General features: G+C 41.5%; 1 protein-coding gene across 1 annotated transcript; it reads right to left on the bottom strand.

Moving 5' to 3' along the window:
- Window positions 1-5,181: 5,181 nt before the first annotated feature.
- LOC147609938 (DEAD-box ATP-dependent RNA helicase 52B-like) lies at window positions 5,182-7,759 on the bottom strand. Its single transcript, XM_086787229.1, has 6 exons — window positions 7,358-7,759; window positions 7,053-7,136; window positions 6,259-6,501; window positions 5,921-6,088; window positions 5,678-5,788; window positions 5,182-5,571 (listed from the first exon to the last, which is right to left on the bottom strand). The coding sequence occupies exons 1-6, from the start codon at window positions 7,739-7,741 to the stop codon at window positions 5,182-5,184; spliced, it is 1,380 nt and encodes a 459-aa protein (XP_086643355.1). The 5' UTR covers window positions 7,742-7,759.
- Window positions 7,760-12,203: the final 4,444 nt, after the last annotated feature.

Raw genomic sequence — 12,203 nt, 5'->3', positions numbered from 1 at the left:
AGAGTTCTTACCACCCGGACCACCCTCGAGCTATCTCACTCGCACTCACTCATGAAAATCTCACACTTACATTCACACACACACACTCAAACTCAATCTCAATCTCCTCTTTGATTTTCTATGTACTTCTCTTGTTCACATCCCAAAAGCCAAAAGTATCCCTTCTAGAGCTTTCTCGATCCGCGTGTCATATTTTTGACGATGTCATTCTTTTTAGAAAAAGTGTGCTCGGGAAGCTTTCTTCATACGCGATCATCATTCCCATGAGATTACATTTTTTTAACATTGGAAAAACAACCCTTTTCCATGGTGCGCCATTTGTGCCTCGGTGATCCGATGAGGATAGCTCATCTTGAATATTGAATCCTTCTCTTCGAGTTTGTATCTCCTCGTCTGAGGCTAAATCTTTGTTCTTGACCTCCGTTTAGGCCCTGCACTGTCTTGACACAAAAATCTAGACACATTTTTATTACAAAACCACTTAAAACCCACTTTAGAGTCACCAAACGGATATGAAATAATGTAAATCACGAAGGTTTCACTTAAATAAAATTGTTCTATGTGTATAAAACAGAAAACTTCTCTCATACAAAACTTCACCTAATTCCAACTCTAACCTAATAAAAAATACTCACAAAAATGACTACCTAAAAATGACCAAAACCAAAAACTTCCTGCAATAAAAATTTTGTAAAAACATGTTAGATATCCTAACAAAACATTCTACAGACTTTTTACAACAAAAATTTATGAAAAAAAATTATATACGAAATTATGAAGCATCACAATTACCCATAGGAAAATGGCCAAGCAAAGAGCACCAACAAGGTTCTTATTTCAATACACACAAAGACTACTGAAGCTCGATGCACTAATTGGGAGTCTAAGCTCACAGTTGTTCTGTATGGACCTACTACACATCATAAAAAGTTACAATTGGTTGCACATCTTTTAATATGGTGTATGAACTTGAGGTAGTAATGCCTTGGGAGTTCATGATCCCTAGCTTGAGGATAACCATAAAACACCATATTAGATAATTTGAAAAAAATTCCATTCCCATTTGAAAAATGGGATCAACGTGAACCTATCCAAGATTTTGTTAAAACCCCCTCATGTGACATATCGTTGGAAAGATATTTAAAAATAGAATCTAAGTCTACAATCTCCGATAAATTTGGAGTTAATATGATCAAGATATGGCCAAAACTATATTGAAAAGTTAATTCCCAAAGTGTGAGATTTTTTCCAAATTGATCTAATATTGTCTTATAAGTGAAAATCTTTATGGTAATGAATTGACTAACCAGCTATTTGTTTTAGAACAACTCACCGATGAAGAGAGAGAAATTACAGTGCAAAACATGCTAACAAAAAAGGACCGAAGAAATAAGTGGTTTGATAGAAATATCAAGAACAAGGAGATCTTGTACTTATGTATATGGGATCCTCCATAAAAAGAAAAAGCTTAAATATACCAAAAAAGGACCATTTAGGGTTTATGAAGTTACTACTCAAGGTACTATACGTGTTGAGACTCTTGACGGAGTTGAAACTGTTCGTTTCCTTAATGTTAGTAAGTTTGAAAAATACTATGGACCTCTTACCAAAGAATCCTTACGTGCCACCAAGGAAAGGGTTGCTCAAAAGAAGACCCAAGCCCAAGAGGAAGCAAGAGAAAGAGAAGCCAAACTTCACAACGACGAGAAAGAAACATTAGACTTGATGCACAAGCCTTTTTAGGAGAGGTTGAAGGGGACATGCAAGAGCACATAGCACCTCTACAATCATCCATTGCCTAGCACTTATAGTAAAGTGCTTTATAATACATTACTTGATACAAGGACCAGTCACAATCTAATTTCCTTCAATGCATGGAACCATTTGGGGAAACCCCAACTAAAAGATACCTCCTTAAAGGTGAAAGGTATCCAAGGTAGAAATACCAAGGTTCTTGGGCTATTACAAACATAGATATATTATGATGGTGACAGCGAGCAAGTGGATAGACTTCCTAGTTATGCCTACCAGAGCATTACCTCAACCAATAATACTTAATACGGGGACTAGTCACAATCTAATTTCCTTTAATTCATGAAACAACTTGGGAAAACCCCAACTCAAAGAAACCTCCTTAAAGGTGAAAAGTATCTAGGGTAGAAATACCAAAGTTCTTGGGCTATTACAAACAGAGATATAATGTGATGGCAACAAGCAATTGGTGGCAAACTTCCTGGTTATGCCTACCAGAACGTTACCTGGGCCAATAATACTTGGTCGTACATGGATGAAGGCTACATGATGTATGATTGATTGGTCGATAGGATGTGTCTCTATGGGTGAAACCCCAATTGAACAATCTACTCATAAACCCCTACCACCACTGAGGAAGAAGATTCAACATTCACAAAATCTATGGAAATCCTCTCCACTTCAGTGTCCAATATTGAAAAAACTCTCGATCCTTCTACCTCCACATATTAGACATCTGAATATATCAAAAGAACGAATAAATTCGACGAGATACAAAGTGGCTACACAAATCTACCTGGAAACGATTTCCTAAGATTTCTCAATCTGTATCACCTCAACCGACTAAGGAAGGAGGACATCAACACAAGAATCGGCACAAGAAGTCAAAATTACAAGTAACTTAGCAAAATGGATCCACAAACGCTTATTAAAAGCTCAAGGCTACTACAAGTGTAACCATTGTATTTGGATACCAAAACATAAATGTATACCACTAGTCTCACTACTTCCACTTACCAATTCCCAAACCTCCTCATCAATGATGAATAAAAGCTTTAATAGCTTAAATGCAAACAAAGGAAAAGCTATTGTAAAAGAGCCTTCACCACCAAGCCCAAAAAATTATAGATCCCAAAGAGAAACCCTAAAACACAAGACATGGCGATTGATGGTGAAGCCTCTACATTGCCCAAAAATTCCGGATCCCAAAGAGAAACCCTATCACACAAGACATGGTGATTGATAGTGAGTCCTCTACATTGCTAAAGGTTACAATACCATTTATGGTTATCCAAGCCCCAACCCCATTAGTCTCCCTAGGATGAAGGACCTGCTATGCGAGTGTCAACTTCATTGGCTCATCAATACTCGTTAAACCATAAGCTCCATCCGGTCTTATGAGAGAGCCCTTTACCGCCATTAAAGCTAGAAGTTTACATGCCACAACAAGTAATGCAACGCGCTCCTAGCCAACAAACATTTATGGAGCAAAGTTGAAAGGGTTGGTTGCAAAAAACCTACAATACCCTCCACTAGGTCAAGGTATGATGGAAAGTAGGAAGGGGGGGGGGGGGGGGGGGGACTTACGCTAATATCATTACTTTTACTCTCCACGTTTTTCTCCCTAGCAAAGTTTATGTCCATATCAAGAGAGAGCCTAGTGGAAAAAAGCTAAAACACGGCAATCTTTACAACCTAAAGGCCTACGAGAGTGTTGGGTGACAACCAGAGGAACCAGTCACAAAAAAAAGAAGGGGCGAAAATCAACAAAGCACTGAGGTGTAACCCAAGAGCCAAGCCACCTCGTGTTCTCTGCTATGTACACAATGCAGCTCTATTGTCACATAGACGTGTGCATGTCAACACTCCTCTAAACACTGAGACCTACGTGAATGTTTCCACATGTGATGGTTTTTCCACATGTCAACCAATGTTATGGTCTTCCACACGAAATCAGAAACACATGCAGGATTGAGTCAGGGATACGCCAAGACATGCTGCGCCTTAACACGCTTCAGCGAAATCCACATGAAACCAGCAACGCATGCGCAGCATTGGCTCCTGGCCATACAACTGGGGGACATGCACCTTATGCACTTGGGCACTTGGGCAACACTGGCTCCTGGCCATGCCACTGGGGGACATGCACCTTATGCACTTGGGCAACACTGGCTTCATGCACTCAGGCAAAATTACACACGAAACCAGAAACACGTGCAAGCTTAGCTTCTGGACATGCTGCACCTTATGTGCTTACGCGAAATTCCATGTGAAACCAACAACACGTGCAAACGTTGGCTCCTGGCCATGCCACTGGGGACATGCACCTTACGCACTGGGGCGAAATTCCACATGAAATCACGAACACGTGCATGATTTAGCTCCTAGACATGCAGCTCTATGCCGGGACATTCTCAGCAGATACCAACAATGTCTCCTGTGTTTGATTCTCATTTGTCAGACCAGAAACCATGTTTGGCAAATAGTTTTGGATAGTCAAACTCCACAGTTTTGAGCTCGACATGAAGGGTTACACATAATGATGCTCCCCCATTTTTGAGCTCGATATAGAGGCTGCACATAGCATTCACTTCGCATTTAGCAAACCGCCCACTTCCCATCACATTATGTTTTGAATGAGTTAACAGCTCACCTCCCATAAATAGATATGCATCACTCAAGCTACTCAATTACACGGTGGGATTCTAAGAGAACAAAAAGGCAGTCTCCCATGGCTGGCCTGCGTACACCACCACGAATCCGCGTGTATACCACAACAAATTTAGCTTTATAATCTGTGGGAATTCTTGTCACTTGCAATCGAGATCTCCACTGGCCAGATCAAGGTGCCACACAAAACTCAATATTTAAGCAGGGAGGAAGGTGGATGCAATACCCATAGCCAGAGGGGAAATGCATTTCTATTAGGTCAAAACATAATTCCTCCTGACTCATTTTCCTGGCATAAACCCCTCTACTCAGCATGCATTTCAATGGTCTCCCATCACTAGATCGGATCTTGAAAGAGGGTTGGGTTGCATTCAAATCTCACATCACATCACCATAGCAAAGTTCGCAACCTGCGCACCCCGCAAGGATGCCTCATTTCAGTAGGTCACTTCAACTCTTCATAGGGCATCATGCAGCAACCTCCAAACATTTCTACTAGAACTTTGGTGGTACATACATCATAGCAACAAAATATATTTCCATCTTATATAAAAATATACCATAGCAACAAAATATATTTCCATCTTTCAAAACATGCATACCACCACATGCACTACAAAGACAGAACTCTACGAATACGAGGGTACTAAGGCATACACTTGGCTAGTGAGGCATACACCAGCCTTCTACAAAATTTTAGTACAAAACTGGGTCCTGGATAATAAGCCATATACCTAAGTGATAGCACCTTACATTGCTTCACCACCTCTTGCTACGATAGTCTCTGCCACCAAATCTGGGGCCACCTCTAGATCTACCACTAGTTCTCCCACCACCTTGCCCGTAACCCTCCATGGCAGCATATTCAACTAGCCACTGTGGAACCTCTTGGTTGGATTCCTCCATAAGCTCAACTAGAGGTTTTGCAAGTGAAATGTTCTTATCAGTAAAGAATCCAGTGGTTGTCCCCATCCTCCCAGCACGCCCTGTACGGCCAATGCGATGCACATAGCTGTCAATGTCATTGGGAAGATCATAGTTGATCACATGTGCAACATCAGGTATGTCCAGCCCACGTGCTGCAACATCTGTAGCAACCAATATAGGTGTGTTGCCTGATTTGAAAGACCTCAGCGCGTGTTCTCTTTCCTGCAAAGAGCAAATGATGGTACCCTTAGTATGTATAATGTTCTCATCAATGATGCATGCACATTATCTTTTAATTTATGTAATTGAAAGCCTAGTCTAAGCTCACCTCTTGATTCCGGTCACCATGAATTGAAGTGGCATGCCAACCCATTCTACAAAGCCAATCCTCTAATGCATCTGCTCCTCTCTTGGTTTCCACAAACACTACTATCAATCTCTGCACATAAACATCTATTAATTCCAAATGTTGACAATAGAGAGCTTAATCAGCCAAATTATGTGATTTCAAGGGTCCATCGTAGCTCTTTGAAATCAAGAGGCAATTTAAGGAAAACATTTAAAGATTTACCTTTCCTTTTGTGCCTTCAAAACCATGTTCTTGAATAAGCTCCAAAAGCTTATTTCTCTTCTCAATCTCGTATAAATACTCCACTTTCTGCACAATGAGATCAGTGCTAGATCCCACCCTTCCAACAGAGAGAAAGATGTAGTTTGATAAAAAATCACCAGCAAGTTTCTGAAACAATAATGTTAACAAATCAGAAGGCTTTTCTTTTCTCTTTAAAAAAACAACACACAGTAGTGTCAAATACAATGTTCAACCAAACCTAGCATTCAGACTCAAAGATCTGCACATGTGTACAAAGCACATGCAAGACCTCTGCTCTGATGAGAAAGGCACCACACCTGTATTTCATGTGGAAAGGTCGCACTAAACAGCATAGTCTGACGCTTGCCAACAGCAGGCATATCCGCCTCCTCAACAATTCTCCTGATCTGTGGCTCAAACCCCATGTCAAGCATCCTGTCTGCCTCATCAATGACAAGATACTTCCCTTGTGACAATGAAATTTTCCCCTTGTCCATAAGATCTGCTAGCCGTCCCGGCGTTGCTACTAAGATGTCCACTCCTCTGTCCAGCTCTTTAAGCTGGTTAGTTGGTTATTCAAGGTAACAAACAATGTGTTAAACAAAAACTATTGAACAGATTTTACTGCTGTTTTCTTATTTGCAGCTTGTACGTGTACATATTCATCTATATGTTATGAATTAAAAAGACAACACACCTTCAGTAAAGAGAGAACACACATGAGAGTCTGTAAATGTATTAAGAACACACATGTATGCATGTATATCTAGTGTATGTAAAAAGACAACAGCACACATGAAAGCATGCATACACGTCGTGATTTGAAACAACATACTGAAGCGACGAACTGTCGCTATGTATCCTGCCGATTGAGTAAAGTAAACACGTATTTGTTTTGTATCTCAAGTGTCTCTGAAAACACCTTGTGAGCACACACAGTTTGTATTTTTCTACAGTCTCAACGTTAACATCAATCCCAATCACATCAATCATGCATAATAATCTTTGATGTTTAGACTGGGAACATCTTGAAATTGCATAATTATATTGATTCAAACAAAAACATCAGATCAAGTTTGCACAAAGTCTACTGAAAATCCTACAAAAGCACCTGTGCTCGGACAGGAGCACCACCATAAACCACCACCACTTTTAGGCGTGTTTCATAAGCAAACTTCTTGGCCTCTGTGTGAATCTGCAACACACAAAAAAAAAGTAAACAATTAATAGACATAGTATATAATATATCAAAACATCTAAATACAATATTAATGGAACTTAATCAAAAAAGCGAACAAATGAATACAACATATATACAGTCGGGAATACATCAAAAAATGAAACATAGATTAATACAAGAATATGTCAAAACATGAAAAATGATTTCAATGAAGCAAAGAAAAGAATATATTAAACCTGGCATGCAAGCTCCCTGGTGGGGGAGAGGATGAGAGCCAAGGGGAAGCACGATTGGGTGATGGTCGATGCATGGTGTGCAGCTGGTCTTTTCTCATGCAGATGGTTGCGTAAGATGCACGCTATGATGGGCAAGCAGAAAGCAGCTGTTTTGCCCGATCCCGTCTGGGCGCAGGCCATCAGGTCCCGGCCGCCCATGCAGATGGGCATGGCATGGCGCTGCACAGGTGTGGGCCTCTCAAACCCACACCTCCTTATGTTGTCATTCACCACCACCCCACAATCCATTTCTGCAAACGTCTCCACTGCATGCGGCACCTCCTCCCCAGTCGCCTCCACTGGTATCTCATCGTATGCATCAAAGTTGATCCCATTGCTCTTCATCGCCTTCTCATCATCATCTGCATTCCTTAATCCCTTCCCTAATCCTCTTTCACTAGTACTTAATCCATTATCCTTCTTCAAGCGCATCGCTTTCTCATCATCCTTGATTATGCTAAGAGTACTTAACCTCTCATCTAGTCCTCTTGCATTAGCACGTAACCCGTCACGACAATCATTGTCACCCCTGCTTCTCCAGCTTGTGTTTTGATTAGCATAATCATTAAACCCTTTTGTGTTGTGATTAGTACGTAATCCTTTATCGCTTGCATTACGGCAATCATACTCACCTCTTCTTCGCGAGTTTATGTTGAGATTAGCATAATCACTATGCTCCTCTGTGTAGTGATTAGAAACATCATTATACCCTTTCGTGTTGAGATTAGTGTGATTACCACGGCCTTGTGAATATAAACCACTTCTCAGCTGATGAGGCTTAGGCACAAAACGTGGATTAGGAGAGGCTACCGAACCATCGCTAGAAGAGACTTTTGCAGATATCCATGTGTTATTATCATCATTTCCTGCAACTTCCCGACTATTATTAGCAGTACTGTCTTCTTCCCATGTTGAGGGCATAGTAAGGGCCTTCTTGTACGCCTCATCGTATTCCCACCCTGGCATGTTCTCTGATCAAAACCCAACAAATTAAACAAGCTAGCTTGCAAACTTAAACACAGCCTAATCCTCCCCTTAATCACCTCCTTAAATATCAAATCTCACAGCTAAAACCACACTTCCTCTCCCACGAAAATCAGATTCCTGCACAGTCTAGCGCATGATCGTTAATGTCATTAAGCAACAGCAAAAACAACAACGTCGATTAAAGCTTTGAACTATATAAATCGAGGAGGAAAGAGGGCGAAAAAGGGCGAAGGTTGGTGAGAACGCATGCAAGCGTGTGAAAAATCCCCTCACACGTGCCCGGCGCACTGATCACCACCTTGTACAAAACTTCTCGTTAACCACGACCACCACCCCATTATTATTATCACACCTCAATGAAAACCGAATGCCAATAAATCCAAGGCTTGGATATGCCTCGACCTCTCATGAGTGGAGCACACCTCTTCACGCTCAACCACATCAACCCTCTTATTAGCCACTTCACACTTGGCCATTGCAACTGGGCATCTTCTAGGACAACTTTCATGGTAGCAAGTCCCTCCAGATAATATATTGACCGTTTGAAAAAACCTCTATAGCTTGAATCATACGATCGTTTAAATTCTTGACACGTCCTTGCTTTGGGATTTTTATACATATAAATTGGAAATAGACTCCCTATCCATGAGCTTGGCCAATTAAAAAAATTGCAGGTTGGGAATTGTGTAAACCCTCTTAGTCCACTGATTGGAGTTCAAGAGAGACGCTACAACACACAAAGAGCACAGTTGTGTTCGAGCCACACAAATTTAAAAGAATCCATTTATGGTGGAGAAAAAGACTTCACGCGACTGTAGGTGCCGCTAGGGGAGTGCAGCCATAGCCGTGCATATAACCGCGCCTAGCCGCACACAGCTAGAGCCACGGACTGTCTGCAAAAAAAAACAGGGACAGAATGGGACAGAGATGTTCACACCTTGCGCACCTCCCTGGGTCCCCTCTCTCTACTCTCTCTCCTCTTCACGTGGCTATGCTCCCCATCTTTAGTGCCATAGGCAACAACGTACACTCCACAGTCGTCCAATCCTTTGAGCAGTTTTCCGTGTCCTCATCACACACACACCATCATAGGAGTGTTATGAGTTGACCTATGTTGGATGTTGCCAACATAGTGGTGGGTCCGTATGCTCAAGGGACTTTGGATGTTGTCGAAATAGTGGTTGGGAGTCTTGTGGTGGGGTTTGCACTTGTGCTTTGGCCATGCTTTAATATCATGTCTCACGGTATGCAGGGGGCCAATTATGGATGCAAAGGGTACCCATGGGGTAATGAGTTGAGGCACTTATGAAAATGTATATACAAAAAATTACTTCATCGAGTTTGAGGACCACAGGCAGAGGTACCTCGAGTACATCTACCAGAGTCTACATGAGCACTTCCCCAATCCAAAGAACCACCATTTCTCATATGATTCGGTCCGACGCCTTTACATAAGATTGCTCAATAGTAAGAGGTATCGCATTCGCAAGAATGCAAGGGCACCGGATGACAAAAGTTGTGGCCCTCCAAAGAGGGGTACATAAAAGGGAGTGGCTCCATGCATTGTAATAACAAGTGAGTATACCAAGATCGTATTTCCCCAACTCGCACAATGCATAAAGTGTAACTCCAACAATAGGAAGCAGGACATTAGGGGTCAACCAGGAAGGATGCATAGAAAAGATTCGTAAGTACACTCCACTACCAAACTCCTATCTTTTATCCAAATTTTGTGACTAAATTTCTCGTCTCTTATATGTAGGAGGAAATTGTAGGTCATCGACCATGTAAAGTGGAGATCAATTACCATAGGAACCGTTGTGATATAGATGGAATCATTTTTTGGATACCCGGTTCATCAAATAGGATCAGTGGACTCAAGCAATAGGGGACTTTGTTAACAAAGAGGTGAGTAACTAAATCATATTAGTGAATTATATTTACATTGATGCAAGGTGTGTATTCATTTTTGATGCATAGATGTGTACAGCTCAGACCAAGAAGATCATATTAGTGAATTATATTTACATTGATGCAAGGTGTGTATTCATTTTTGATGCATAGATGTGTAGCTCAGACCAAGAAGATCTAGAAGATGAGGAAGAGCAATGTGGGGATGATGAGGGGGACGAACTAGCCTAGGCCCAGTCCCTTTATATTTTTCCATGTATATTTTGTACATGTGATGACTTTTTATACTGAATAGCTTCATAAATACACACAAATTTATTTCAAGTGTCTTTTTTATTTGCAAGTATGTATCTACTTTAGTTATGTTTTGTGCTTTTTGGAGACTCGAGAGCGATATGCTAGTGTTGGGTAATGCGTCATTTAAATTTTGTACATACCAGGACATGCAAACATATAAAACCAAAGAGCTCTCCTTATTACATGCACAAGTGCAGCCATAGTACACGTGACCACATGCGCAACCATATTCACAGCCATGCATGGCCATACACACCGCATGACCATTTGTGTGGCCAATTGGCCACATGTTTGGCCATGCTCTTTGTGGTAGCCACAAGGCCACACATCTGGTCATATTATTAGCTATGCATAAAATTGGGGATGCACGTGTGCTCTCGGGTATTCGCATGCCCTTGGAAGACATTGAGGAGGCTTGGGCCCCAAATGATTGCCTCTCACACAAGCTCTCAAGGATGAGATTGAAGAGAGAGAGAGAGAGAGAGAGAGAGAGAGAGAGAGAGAACCCACACTACCTAACACCCTAATGAATGGAATTAATACGAAATAAGCAACACAACTATACAAATCCCTTGAGATAACTTTCTCTCCATCACAAGAATTGATTAAGATTAAGGGTTCTCACCATCCCATGTGAAATGAACCCAAGAGAAGACCATAGCACTCTCCCCATCCTCCTCTGAGCAAGATCCAAACCCTCAAGCACACAAACCTCCTTGTTGCAACACACAACCTTACACCTTCAAGGGATCTTCCACCCTTGCAACACACACGAATTAACAAGAGGGCAAGGGGAATGAGAGGAGGCTTTGCACAAGAGCTAGCTTACACTCTTACTCAAGGACAAGACAAAAGAGTGGATTCCAGCTCTAGGGTATAGGGAAATGAGCTCTCCCCCACCCATGCCTTCATTATATAGAAAATACACTGCCACATGTTAAGCGTAGGTGAGATTTCATGGATTACAATCAAATAGGTGTGGCTAGACCCAATCACCCTCACGCCTAAGGTATAAACCATGTAATGTGTGCATCAAATGAACAATACAATGTGAACAAATCCTGTCCACATGCACCTAGAGTGGATAATAAAGTTCAATGTCAGCCTAGGTGTGGGATTTTCCACCCTTGCACACAACACATACTCTCTCTCTCACATAAGAACTAACAAGAGGGTAAGGGGAACATCCTTTGAACAAGCGAAATGTCACTCTCTCACTTAAGGACAAGACATAAGAGTGGATTCCAACTATAGGGTAGAAGGGAATGGGCTCTCCCCCCCCACCCATGCCTTCATTATATAGAAAATACACTGCCACATATCAAGCATGGGTGAGATTTCATGGATTACAACCAATGAGGTCTGGCTAAACCCAATCACCCTTATGCCTAAGGTATAAACCATTTAATATGTGCATCAAATGAATAATACAATGTGAAAAAATCATGTGCACATACACCTAGAGTGCACAATGAAGCTCAATGTCAGCCTATGTGTTAACCGTATAGGGGTTAACATTCCCCCACCTCTGATGCACATCTGGCCCCATCTCGCGGATGTGGGAAAGGATGTGTAAGGTAAAAAGATACGGAGGAAATACAAAAGAGATAGA

This window comes from Cibotium barometz, chromosome 50 (assembly GCF_041138505.1).
Source record: "Cibotium barometz isolate CiBa-2024 chromosome 50, ASM4113850v1, whole genome shotgun sequence".
NCBI classification, from domain to species: domain Eukaryota; kingdom Viridiplantae; phylum Streptophyta; class Polypodiopsida; order Cyatheales; family Cibotiaceae; genus Cibotium; species Cibotium barometz.
Note: the sequence above shows the minus strand (reverse complement) of the source record. Positions and strands in the feature narration are given on the sequence as shown.

What these genes read in the sequence shown, in the direction of transcription:
- LOC147609938 (XM_086787229.1), bottom strand. Translation starts at nt 7,741, where the DNA reads ATGAAGAGCAATGGGATCAACTTTGATGCATACGATGAGATACCAGTG. An exon ending in GTGCTCCTGTCCGAGCACAG is followed by an intron (nt 6,502 to 7,052) that starts GTGCTTTTGTAG and finishes CCAACTAACCAG; the next exon opens with CTTAAAGAGCTGGACAGAGG. An exon ending in ATGGTGACCGGAATCAAGAG is followed by an intron (nt 5,572 to 5,677) that starts GTGAGCTTAGAC and finishes TGCTCTTTGCAG; the next exon opens with GAAAGAGAACACGCGCTGAG.